The sequence below is a fragment of the Scomber japonicus genome, chromosome 10 (genome assembly GCF_027409825.1).
Source record: "Scomber japonicus isolate fScoJap1 chromosome 10, fScoJap1.pri, whole genome shotgun sequence".
Lineage (NCBI taxonomy): Eukaryota > Metazoa > Chordata > Actinopteri > Scombriformes > Scombridae > Scomber > Scomber japonicus.
This window is the reverse complement of record NC_070587.1, coordinates 35671320-35684525: the sequence shown is the minus strand read 5'-3', so window position 1 is coordinate 35684525 and position 13206 is coordinate 35671320. Positions and strand designations below refer to the sequence as shown.

Genomic DNA, 13206 nt, shown 5'->3' with positions numbered 1-13206 from the left:
TTTCCTTTCTTCCTTCCTTCTGTCTAGGCATGGGCCGGTATGAGATTCTGACGGTATGATAACCTGAGGTAAAAATATCACGGTTTCACGGTTTTATGCCACAAGCACGTTTTGCACGCTGGGACCTTCTTCCTCCTCGCACTGCTACTGTCCGGGACCTTCTTCCTCCGAGCTGTGGCCGTCTGTCTTTTTACGGTAGCCCAAGTATTCCCATACAGCCGACTTGGTCCTTTTAGACGGGGGGAAAGTTCGGGGGGCTCGCCTCCTTCAGCCGTCATACAGCCTGCAGAGCTACCTGCTTGTAAACAGCAACCGGAGTACGGGAGGGGTTGTACTTCACGCTGCAGCTGCATACGACCTGAGGGACCTCCACTCTCTCTCTGACGAGACGTTGCATTACAAAAACCCGCTCATACCCACAGACTGTATCACACCGCAGGAACGGTGTGACGGAACATTTTAGTGATTTTGAAACCGTGACTTTTTCATACCGTGGTAAACCTTGAAACCGGTAACCAGCCCATGCCTACTTCTGTCCTTCCTTCCTTTCTTCCTTCCATCTGTCCTTCCTCCCTTTCTTCCTTCTGTCCTTCCTTTCTTCTGTCCTTCCTCCCTTTTTTCCTTCTGTCCTCCCTTCCTTTCTTCCTTCCTTCTGTCCTTCCTTCCTTCCTTCCTTCCATCTGTCCTTCCTACCTTTCTTCCCTCTTTCCTTTTGCCTGTCTATCCTTCCTTCCTCCCTTCCTTCCTTCCTTATTTCCTTCCATCTTTTTAATGACTCCTCCCTGTCTGGCAGATTGTGGGGAACCTGGTCTACTACCGCTACATGAACCCGGCCGTGGTGGCTCCGGATGGTTTCGACGTGGTGGACCGGTCCGCCGGCTCGGCCCTGCAGCCGGAGCAGCGCCACATCCTGGGCTCCATCGCCCGCATGCTGCAGCACGCCGCCGCCAACAAGCACTTCCACGGCGACGGCTACCACGTCAGGACCCTCAACCAGTACATCAGCCAGACACACGCCAAGTTCAGGTATTCCTCCTTTCCTTCCTCCCTCCCTCCTTACTAGGAAAGGAGGAAGGAGGAAGGAAAGGAGGAAGGAAGGACCTTACTCCTTTCCTTCCTCCTTCCTCCTTTCCTTCCTGACCCCAAAGAAAGAACTGTCCCCATCTCTTTTGACTGTTCCTTCCTCCCTCTTTCTTTGCTCCCTCCTCTTTCCATCCTTCCTTCGTCCTTTCCTTCCTCTCTCCCTCCTTACTCCTTCCCTCCTTCCCCCTTTCCTTCCCTCCTTCCCCCATTCCTTCCTTCCTTCCCTCCTTCCTCCTTTCCTTCCTCCCTTCCTCCTTACTCCATGCCAAGTTCAGGTCTGAGAAACTTCTTTCTTTGCTCCTTACTCCTTTCCTTTCCTCCCTTCCTCCCTCCCTCCCTCCTTACTCCTTTCCTTCCTTCCTCCCTTCCCTCCTTACTCCTTTCCTTACTCTCTCCCTCCTTACTCCTTTCCTTTTCTGCTGTGTGACAGGAAGTTCCTGTTGGGGGTTTGTGACGTGCCTGAGCCGGAGGACCGGTTCAGTATGGACGAATACTCGGAGCTGCTCATCGTTAATAAACCCGTCGTCTACATCTCAGTCAGCGAGCTGCTCAACACACACAAGGTCTGAACCAGGAGCTGGACCAGGGGCTGGACCAGCAGCTGGGTCTGAACTATCTATTAACACCATGATGGAGCTGTGTTCTCACTCTGTGTGTGTGTGTGTGTCTCTGTGTGTGTAGCTGTTGTTGGAGCATCAGGACGTTTTGTGTCCGGACCCTTCGGACCCTCTGAGCCAGCTGCTGAAGGACCTGGGCTCAGTGCCGACCCTGCAGGAGCTCATCGGTACTACAACTAATACATTCATACTACTGTTAGTACTAGGCATGGGTCGTGTGCAGCTACAGCGTCAAGTCCAACCCCTCCCGTACTCCTCCCGTACTCCTCCTGTACCCCTCCCGTACTCCTCTCCGTAAAGAGAGAGAGAGTGGAGGTTCCTCAGGTCGTGTGCAGCCGCAGCGTCAAGTCCCACCCCTCCCGTACTCCTCCAACCCCTCCCGTACTCCTCCCGTACTCCTCCAACCCCTCCCGTACTCCTCCCGTACTCCTCCCGTACTCCTCCCGTACTCCTCCCGTACTCCTCCCGTACTCCTCCCTTACTCCTCCCTTACTCCTCCCGTACCCCTCCCGTACCCCTCCCGTACTCCTCCCGTACCCACGCTAAGTTCAGTTATTACTCCTTTCCTTCTCCTTTCCTCCTTATTCCCTACTTCCTTCCTTTCTCCCTCCCTCCTTACTCCATGCTAAGTTCAGGTCTGAGAAAGAACTGACCCCGACCTCTTTCCATCCTTCCTTCCTCCTTTCCTTCCTCCCTCCCTCCTTACTCCTTTCTTTCCTTTCTTCCTCCCTCCTTACTCCTTTCTTTCCTTCCTTCCTTCCTTCCTTCCTTCCTTGCTTTCTTCCTTCCTTCCTTCCTACTGTTAGTACTAGTCGTGGGCCGGTTACCGGTTTCAAGGTTTACCACGGTATGAAAATGAGAGAGAGTGAAGATTCCTCAGGTCGTGTGCAGCGTCAAGTCCAACCCCTCCCGTACTCCTCCCGTACTCCTCCCGTACCCTTCCCATACTCCTCCCATACCCCTTCAACCCCTCCCGTACTCCTCGCATACCCCTCCCGTACTCCTCCCGTACCCACGCCAAGTTCAGATATTCCTCCTTTCCTTCCTCCTTTCCTTCTCCTTTCCTCCTTATTCCCTACTTCCTTCCTTCCTCCCTCCCACCCTCCTTACTCCATGCCAAGTTCAGGTCTGAGAAAGAACTGACCCCGTCCTCTTTCCATCCTTCCTTCCTCCTTTCCTTCCTCCCTCCCTCCTTACTCCTTTCTTTTCTTTCTTCCTCCCTCCTTACTCCTTTCTTTCCTTCCTTCCTTCCTTGCTTTCTTCCTTCCTTCCTTCCTTGCTTTCTTCCTTCCTTCCTTCCTACTGTTAGTACTAGGCATGGGCCGGTTACCGGTTTCAAGGTTTACCACGGTATGAAAAAGAGAGAGAGTGAAGATTCCTCAGGTCGTGTGCAGCTGCAGCGTCAAGTCCAACCCCTCCCGTACTCCTCCAACCCCTCCCGTACTCCTCCCGTACCCACGCCAAGTTCAGGTATTCCTCCTTTCCTTCTCCTTTCCTCCTTATTCCCTACTTCCTTCCTTCCTCCCTCCCTCCCTCCCTCCTTACTCCATGCCAAGTTCAAGTCTGAGAAAGAGCTGACCCTGTCCTCTTTCCATCCTCCTTTCCTTCCTTCCTCCCTCCTTACTCCTTTCTTTCCTTCCTTCATTGCTTTCTTCCTTCCTTCCTTCCTTCCTACTGTTAGTACTAGGCATGGGCCGGTTACTGGTTTCATGGTTTACCACAGTATGAAAATGAGAGAGAGTGAAGATTCCTCAGGTCGTGTGCAGCTGCAGCGTCAAGTCCAACCCCTCCCGTACTCCTCCTGTACCCCTTCAACCCCTCCCGTACTCCTCCAACCCCTCCTGTACTCCTCCCGTACTCCTCCCGTACTCCTCCCGTACTCCTCCCGTACTCCTCCAACCCCTCCCGTACTCCTCCCGTACCCACGCCAAGTTCAGGTATTCCTCCTTTCCTTCTCCTTTCCTCCTTATTCCCTACTTCCTTCCTTCCTCCCTCCCTCCTTACTTCTTTCCTCCCTCCCTCCCTCCCTCCTTACTCCATGCCAAGTTCAGGTCTGAGAAAGAACTGACCTTGTCCTCTTTCCATCCTCCTTTCCTTCCTCCCTCCCTCCTTACTCCTTTCTTTCCTTCCTTCCTTCCTTCCTACTGTTAGTACTAGGCATGGGCCGGTTACCGGTTTCAAGGTTTACCACGGTATGAAAAAGAGAGAGAGTGAAGATTCCTCAGGTCGTGTGCAGCTGCAGCGTCAAGTCCAACCCCTCCCGTACCCCTCCCGTACTCCTCCAACCCCTCCCGTACCCCTCCCGTACCCCTCCCGTACCCTTCCCGTACTCCTCCCGTACCCCTCCCGTACCCCTCCCGTACCCCTCCGTACTCCTCACGCTAAGTTCAGGTATTCCTCCTTTCCTTCTCCTTTCCTCCTTATTCCCTACTTCCTTCCTCCCTCCCTCCCTCCTTCCTTACTGCCTTATGCCTAAGTTCAGGTCTGAGAAAGAACTGACCCCGTCCTCTTTCCATCCTTCCTTCCTCCTTTCCTTCCTCCCTCCCTCCTTACTCCTTTCTTTCCTTCCTTCCTTCCTTGCTTTCTTCCTTCCTTCCTTCCTACTGTTAGTACTAGGCATGGGCCGGTTACTGGTTTCAAGGTTTACTACGGTATGAAAAAGAGAGAGAGTGAAGATTCCTCAGGTCGTGTGCAGCTGCAGCGTCAAGTCCAACCCCTCCCGTACTCCTCCTGTACCCCTTCAACCCCTCCCGTACTCCTCCAACCCCTCCCGTACTCCTCCCGTACCCCTTCAACCCCTCCCGTACTCCTCCCGTACCCCTTCAACCCCTCCCGTACTCCTCCAACCCCTTCTGTACCCCTCCCGTACTCCTCCCGTACTCCTCCTGTACCCCTCCCATATACCTCCCGTACTCCTCTCGTACCCCTCCCGTACCCCTCCCGTACTCCTCCCGTACTCCTCCCGTACCCCTCCCATATACCTCCCGTACTCCTCTCGTACCCCTCCCGTACCCCTCCCGTACTCCTCCCGTACCCTTCCCGTACTCCTCCCGTACCCTTCCCGTACTCCTCCCGTACCCCTCCCGTACCCCTCCGTACCCCTCCCGTACCCCTCCTGTACCCCTCCCATATACCTCCCGTACTCCTCTCGTACCCTCCCGTACTCCTCCCGTACCCCTCCCGTACTCCTCCCGTACCCCTCCCGTACTCCTCTCGTACTCCTCCCGTACTCCTCCCTTACTCCTCCCGTACCCCTCCCGTACCGCTCCCGTACCCACGCTAAGTTCAGGTATTCCTCCTTTCCTTCTCCTTTCCTCCTTATTCCCTACTTCCTTCCTTCCTCCCTCCCTCCTTCCTTACTGCCTTATGCCTAAGTTCAGGTCTGAGAAAGAACTGACCCCGTCCTCTTTCCATCCTTCCTTCCTCCTTTCCTTCCTCCCTCCCTCCTTACTCCTTTCTTTCCTTCCTTCCTTCCTTGCTTTCTTCCTTCCTTCCTTCCTACTGTTAGTACTAGGAGTGGGCCGGTTACTGGTTTCAAGGTTTACCACGGTATGAAAATGAGAGAGAGTGAAGATTCCTCAGGTCGTGTGCAGCTGCAGCGTCAAGTCCAACCCCTCCCGTACCCCTCCCGTACCCCTTCAACCCCTCCCGTACTCCTCCCGTACCCACGCCAAGTTCAGGTATTCCTCCTTTCCTTCTCCTTTCCTCCTTATTCCCTACTTCCTTCCTTCCTCCCTCCCTCCTTACTCCTTTCCTCCCTCCCTCCCTCCCTCCTTACTCCATGCCAAGTTCAGGTCTGAGAAAGAACTGACCTTGTCCTCTTTCCATCCTCCTTTCCTTCCTCCCTCCCTCCTTACTCCTTTCTTTCCTTCCTTCCTTCCTTCCTACTGTTAGTACTAGGCATGGGCCGGTTACCGGTTTCAAGGTTTACCACGGTATGAAAAAGAGAGAGAGTGAAGATTCCTCAGGTCGTGTGCAGCTGCAGCGTCAAGTCCAACCCCTCCCGTACTCCTCCAACCCCTCCCGTACCCCTCCCGTACCCCTCCCGTACCCTTCCCGTACTCCTCCCGTACCCCTCCCGTACCCCTCCCGTACCCCTCCGTACTCCTCACGCTAAGTTCAGGTATTCCTCCTTTCCTTCTCCTTTCCTCCTTATTCCCTACTTCCTTCCTCCCTCCCTCCCTCCTTCCTTACTGCCTTATGCCTAAGTTCAGGTCTGAGAAAGAACTGACCCCGTCCTCTTTCCATCCTTCCTTCCTCCTTTCCTTCCTCCCTCCCTCCTTACTCCTTTCTTTCCTTCCTTCCTTCCTTGCTTTCTTCCTTCCTTCCTTCCTACTGTTAGTACTAGGCATGGGCCGGTTACTGGTTTCAAGGTTTACCACGGTATGAAAAAGAGAGAGAGTGAAGATTCCTCAGGTCGTGTGCAGCTGCAGCGTCAAGTCCAACCCCTCCCGTACTCCTCCTGTACCCCTTCAACCCCTCCCGTACTCCTCCAACCCCTCCCGTACTCCTCCCGTACCCCTTCAACCCCTCCCGTACTCCTCCCGTACCCCTTCAACCCCTCCCGTACTCCTCCAACCCCTCCTGTACCCCTCCCGTACTCCTCCCGTACTCCTCCTGTACCCCTCCCATATACCTCCCGTACTCCTCTCGTACCCCTCCCGTACCCCTCCCGTACTCCTCCCGTACTCCTCCCGTACCCCTCCCATATACCTCCCGTACTCCTCTCGTACCCCTCCCGTACCCCTCCCGTACTCCTCCCGTACCCTTCCCGTACTCCTCCCGTACCCCTCCCGTACCCCTCCGTACCCCTCCCGTACCCCTCCTGTACCCCTCCCATATACCTCCCGTACTCCTCTCGTACCCTCCCGTACTCCTCCCGTACCCCTCCCGTACTCCTCCCGTACCCCTCCCGTACTCCTCTCGTACTCCTCCCGTACTCCTCCCTTACTCCTCCCGTACCCCTCCCGTACCCACGCTAAGTTCAGGTATTCCTCCTTTCCTTCTCCTTTCCTCCTTATTCCCTACTTCCTTCCTTCCTCCCTCCCTCCTTCCTTACTGCCTTATGCCTAAGTTCAGGTCTGAGAAAGAACTGACCCCGTCCTCTTTCCATCCTTCCTTCCTCCTTTCCTTCCTCCCTCCCTCCTTACTCCTTTCTTTCCTTCCTTCCTTCCTTGCTTTCTTCCTTCCTTCCTTCCTACTGTTAGTACTAGGAGTGGGCCGGTTACTGGTTTCAAGGTTTACCACGGTATGAAAATGAGAGAGAGTGAAGATTCCTCAGGTCGTGTGCAGCTGCAGCGTCAAGTCCAACCCCTCCCGTACCCCTCCCGTACCCCTTCAACCCCTCCCGTACTCCTCCCGTACCCACGCCAAGTTCAGGTATTCCTCCTTTCCTTCTCCTTTCCTCCTTATTCCCTACTTCCTTCCTTCCTCCCTCCCTCCTTACTCCTTTCCTCCCTCCCTCCCTCCCTCCTTACTCCATGCCAAGTTCAGGTCTGAGAAAGAACTGACCCTGTCCTCTTTCCATCCTCCTTTCCTTCCTCCCTCCCTCTTTACTCCTTTCTTTCCTTCCTTCCTTCCTTGCTTTCTTCCTTCCTTCCTTCCTACTGTTAGTACTAGGAGTGGGCCGGTTACCGGTTTCAAGGTTTACCACGGTATGAAAAAGAGAGAGAGTGAAGATTCCTCAGGTCGTGTGCAGCTGCAGCGTCAAGTCCAACCCCTCCCGTACCCCTCCCGTACTCCTCCCGTACCCCTCCCGTACCCCTTCAACCCCTCCCGTACTCCTCCAACCCCTCCCGTACCCCTGCCGTACCCCTCCCGTACCCACGCCAAGTTCAGGTATTCCTCCTTTCCTTCCTCCTTTCCTTCTCCTTTCCTCCTTATTCCCTACTTCCTTCCTCCCTCCCTCCTTACTCCTTTCCTCCCTCCCTCCCTCCCTCCTTCCTTACTCCATGCCAAGTTCAGGTCTGAGAAAGAACTGACCCCGTCCTCTTTCCATCCTTCCTTCCTCCTTTCCTTCCTCCCTCCCTCCTTACTCCTTTCTTTCCTTCCTTCCTTCCTTGCTTTCTTCCTTCCTTCCTTCCTACTGTTAGTACTAGGAGTGGGCCAGTTACCGGTTTCATGGTTTACCACGGTATGAAAAAGTCACGGTTTTCAAAGTATAAATACAGCCGACTTGGCGCTTTTAGACAGGGGGGAAAGTCCGGGGGTCTCGTCTTGGCGAGGTTGCTGTTACAAGCTACCTGCTTGTAACAGCAACCAGAGTACGGGAGGGGTTGGACTTCACGCTGCAGCTGCACACGACCTGAGGGACCTCCACTCTCTCTCTGACCAGACGTCACATTAAAAAAAAACGCTCATACCCACATGCATCTCAGCTGATCCAGTGTGTGTGTGTGTGTGTGTGTGCGGTCCAGGAGAGGCCTCAGCAGCTGACCCAGGATCAGAGTCCAGCAGTAAGATGGAAGTTTCTCTGACTCTCACCAACAAGTTTGACATCTTTAACGACTCCGAGGACAAACCGGACGCTAGAGGACTGCTGCTCAGGTAGCTTAGCATGTTAGCCTCACTTGCTCAGGTAGCTTAGCATGTTAGCATGTTAGCCTCACCTGCTCAGATAGCTTAGCATGTTAGCCTTTATTCGTATTAAACATTTTTTGTTTAATGTTAAACTTGTTTCTTTTTCTGTCTCAGCACCAAACAGCTGATCATCGATGTCATCAGGACTCAGCCCGGAGAGAGTCTGAGTGACGTGCTGAGAGCATCAACCTCACACAACCAGGTACACACACACACACTGATACACAACCAGGTACACACACATACACACTGATACACATACGGCCAACCATACATACACACACACGCACACCCATACAAACAGTGTTGTGCAAGTTCACACTTTTCATGAACCAGTTCAAAGTTCAGTTCACACATTTTCAAAGTCACTTACACACACACACACTTACACACAACCAGATACACACAGACACACTGATACACACACACACACACACACACACACACGTTTTAACACTCGTCTACTTCCCCGTGTTCAAACAGGAAGTGTGTCACGATTGGCTGATGCAGCGGCGAGCTCGGCAGGACGCTCGCACGCCCGAAAAGATGAAGAGGAACCAGTCGCTGGTCGCCGACGGCAACCTGAGTCTGGAGGAGAAGAAGAGGAAGATCCTGAGGAGTCTTCGTCGTCTGGAGAGTCTGGGGGTCCTGAGCCCCCCTGAGAGCCACAACCAGATCCTCCAGATGATCGTCAAGGTAACCAAGGAGGGAGGGAGGGAAGGAAAGGAAAGGAGGGAGGGAAGGAAAGGAAAGAAGGAAGGGAGGAAGGAAAGGAAAGGACCAGACTAAAAAGTGAGTCACTTCCTTTTCCTAAACAGAGATTAAGCTCATCAAGGAAGGAGAAAAGGAAGGAAGGGAGGAAGGAGGGGAAGGAAGGAAGGAAGGGAGGGGGAGGAAGAAGGAAGGGAGGAGGGCGGTAGGGAGGGAGGAAGGAGGGAGGGAGGGAGGAAAGGGAAAGAAGGAAGGAAAGGAAGGACCAGCACTTCCTGTCTTTGACCAGACTAAAAAGTGAGGGTCACTTCCTCCTGTTGTCCTCGAGTCAAGGAGGGAAGGGAGGGAGGGAGGGAGTGGAAGGAAGGAAGGAAGAAAAGGAGGGAGGGAGGGAAGGAAAGAGAGAGAGAGGGAGGGAGAAAAGGAAGGGAGGGAAGGCGAGGAAGGAGAAAAGGGAAGGGAGGAGGGAGGCAGGGCAAGGAAGGAGAAAAGGGAAGAAGAAAAGAAGAAAGGAGTGATTGAGTATTGATAACTGATCACTGTACTCATTGATTACCACCCCCCCCCCCCTCCAGGACATCCGGCAGCAGCGTCTGCGGCGGCAGCGTCGGGGGGCGGAGCTTGTGAAGCTGAGGCAGACTCAGGCCAGCTTGCAGGTGAAGAGCAGCTTCCACAGCGAACAGGTGGACTACTACAGGCATTACATCACTTCCTGTCTGGACAACCTGACCGCCAACAGGTACGCTCGCTCAGTGAGGTCATCAAGGTATCAAGGAAGGAGGGAAGGGAGGGAGGGAGGGAGGGAAGGAAGGGAGGAAAGAAAGAGAGAAGGAGGGAAGGGAGGAGGGCGGAAAGAAAGAGAGAAGGAGGGAAGGAAGGAAAGGAGGGAGGAAAGAAAGAGGAGGGAAGGGAGGAGGGAGGAAAGAAAGAGAGAAGGAAGGAAGGAAGGAAGGAAAGGAGGGAGGAAAGAAAGAGAGAAGGAGGGGAAGGAAGAGAGGGAGGGAGAAAAGGAAGGGAGGGATGGAGGGAGGGGAAGGAAGGAGGGAGGGAGGGAGGGGAAGGGAATCACTTCCTGTCTGGACATCCTGACCACCAACAGGTACGATGACACACACCTGTCCTTCACTCTTATTGGTTTTCTGTTGCAGCAAAGCGACCAATAAGAAGGCAGCGGACAGTAAAGGGAAGAAGAAGCTTCCTGCTCTGAGTTACAGCGCCACCCGGCTGCAGGAGAAGGGAGTGCTGCTGGAGATACAGGACCTGCCCACCACACAGTGAGACACACACACACACACACACCGCACAGTGAGACACACACACATACACACACAGTGAGACACACACACACAGTGAGACACACACACTCACACCGCACAGTGAGACACACACACTCACACCGCACAGTGAGACACACACACTCACACCGCACAGTGAGACACACACTCACAGACACACACCACACAGTGAGACACACACACCGCACAGTGAGACACACACTCACAGACACACACCACACCGCACAGTGAGACACACACACCGCACAGTGAGACACACACACACACACACACACACACACACAGTGAGACACACACACACAGTGAGACACACACACTCACACCGCACAGTGAGACACACTCACACCGCACAGTGAGACACACACTCACAGACACACACCACACAGTGAGACACACACACCGCACAGTGAGACAGACACACACACACACCACACACACAGTGAGACACACACCACACACACAGTGAGACACACACACACTGCACAGTGAGACACACACACATACCTGTTTTTACTACCTCGTGGGGACTCTGACTGGGTTCCAGTCTTTCTAAATTCATCAGAATTCAGTTTGAACAATAACCCTAAGACTTGAAATATCAAAAACTCTGAAAATAGGAAACCTGAATTTTGCCCCGCTCGTTGGGTTGGATTGAAACTCTAACCCAGGGGGATAATCGCTAAGCTAATATGCTAATACGAAGCTAACATGCTAATATACACACTTACACACTTTGTCAGGAAAAGGTCCCCACACTGCAGTACCGTGTGTCACCTCTGGGGCTCGTTCCCATGGAAACCAGGAGTCGGTCCCCACCAGGATAGAAAAACACACACACCTCACAGTGAGACACACACACATCATTTTTAATGTGTTAAACTGTTTTTATGGTTCCAGGTTTAAGAACGTCGTGTTCGACATCGTTCCTGCAGCAGAGAAAGGAACATTCAACGTCAAAGCTCGGTTCCTCGGAGTGGAGATGGAAGAGTTCCTGCTCAAATACCAGGTACGAACCAGGCCAAATACTGACCCCAACCAGGCTAAATACCAGGTACCAACCAGGCTAAATACCAGGTACCAACCAGGCTAAATACCACGTACCAGCCAGGCTAAATACCAGGTACCAACCAGGCTAAATACCACGTACCAGCCAGGCTAAATACCACGTACCAGCCAGGCTAAATACCACGTACCAACCAGGCTAAATACCAGGTACCAACCAGGCTAAATACCACGTACCAACCAGGCTAAATACCACGTACCAGCCAGGCTAAATACCAGGTACCAACCAGGTTAAATACCAGGCACCAACCAGGCTAAATACCAGACACCAACCAGGCTAAATACCAGGCACCAACCAGGCTAAATACCAGGTACCAACCAGGCTAAATACCACGTACCAGCCAGGCTAAATACCAGGTACCAACCAGGCTAAATACCAGGCACCAACCAGGCTAAATACCAGGTACCAACCAGGCTAAATACCACGTACCAGCCAGGCTAAATACCAGACACCAACCAGGCTAAATACCAGGCACCAACCAGGCTAAATACCAGACACCAACCAGGCTAAATACCACGTACCAGCCAGGCTAAATACCAGGTACCAACCAGGTTAAATACCACGTACCAGCCAGGCTAAATACCAGGCACCAACCAGGCTAAATACCAGACACCAACCAGGCTAAATACCAGGCACCAACCAGGCTAAATACCAGACACCAACCAGGCTAAATACCAGGCACCAACCAGGCTAAATACCAGGTACCAACCAGGCTAAATACCAGGCACCAACCAGGCCAAATACTGAGCCCAACCAGGCTAAATACCAGGCACCAACCAGGCTAAATACCAGGCACCAACCAGGTACCAACCAGGCTAAATACCAGACACCAACCAGGCTAAATACCAGGCACCAACCAGGCTAAATACCAGACACCAACCAGGCTAAATACCAGGCACCAACCAGGCCAAATACTGAGCCCAACCAGGCTAAATACCAGGCACCAACCAGGCTAAATACCAGGCACCAACCAGGTACCAACCAGGCTAAATACCAGGTACCAACCAGGCTAAATACCAGGTACCAACCAGGCTAAATACCAGGTACCAACCAGGCTAAATACCAGGTACCAACCAGGCTAAATACCAGGCACCAACCAGGTTAAATACCAGGTACCAACCAGGCTAAACACTAAGTTAATTTTGTGTGTGTGTGTGTGTGTGTGTAGGACCTGCTGCAGCTGCAGTACGAGGGCGTGGCCGTGATGAAGATGTTCGACAAGGCGAAGATCAACGTCAACCTACTCATCTTCCTCCTCAACAAGAAGTTTTTCAAGAAGTGAACCCTGCTGACTCTCTCACTTCACACTCCTATCTCTAGTTTTATATCTCACTGTAATATTCAGAGTGAAGCATCTTGTTCACACTCCTATCTTTGTTCTCACTAGTATGAATGTTATCAGATTTACAATTAACAAACCGCAATAATCATAAAACCGCAAATACTTTACACAGTGAAACATCTAATAATGTATCTCACTACAGTATGCAGAGTGAAGCCTCTGTCATGTTTCCCTATCTTTGATTTTATCACACTATAGTATCCATGGCGATATCTCCGTATATTTCCAACAGAGTGAGACGTCTGCTTTAAGTCCTATCTTTGGTTTTATCACACTATAGTATCCATGGCGTTATCTCCAACAGAGTGAGACGTCTGCTTTAAGTCCTATCTTTGATTTTATCTCACTAAGTCATTTATATGCTGAACAGAGTGAGACTTCTGTCAGTCCTATCTCTGCACTCCAGTGTTTATATCTCTGGACCTTTTAAAAAGCTAACAAATAATGAAATGAATTAATTTGCCGTATTGATCACATGAATTATGACACTTACAGGACTCCATCGGTGTTCTGATA

General features: G+C 52.5%; 1 protein-coding gene across 1 annotated transcript in view; it reads left to right on the top strand.

Moving 5' to 3' along the window:
• Positions 1 to 12660, top strand: part of iqgap3 (IQ motif containing GTPase activating protein 3) — a 55617-nt gene extending 42957 nt beyond the window's left edge. Inside the window, exons 29-38 of the mRNA XM_053327742.1 lie at positions 794 to 1026; positions 1514 to 1646; positions 1765 to 1867; positions 8117 to 8246; positions 8394 to 8481; positions 8763 to 8975; positions 9566 to 9729; positions 10139 to 10264; positions 11183 to 11291; positions 12517 to 12660. Coding sequence (XP_053183717.1) covers positions 794 to 1026; positions 1514 to 1646; positions 1765 to 1867; positions 8117 to 8246; positions 8394 to 8481; positions 8763 to 8975; positions 9566 to 9729; positions 10139 to 10264; positions 11183 to 11291; positions 12517 to 12630 — 1413 coding nt within the window. The 3' untranslated portion in view covers positions 12631 to 12660. The remainder of the gene's footprint in view (positions 1 to 793; positions 1027 to 1513; positions 1647 to 1764; positions 1868 to 8116; positions 8247 to 8393; positions 8482 to 8762; positions 8976 to 9565; positions 9730 to 10138; positions 10265 to 11182; positions 11292 to 12516) is intronic.
• The last annotated feature ends 546 nt before the right edge of the window (positions 12661 to 13206 follow it).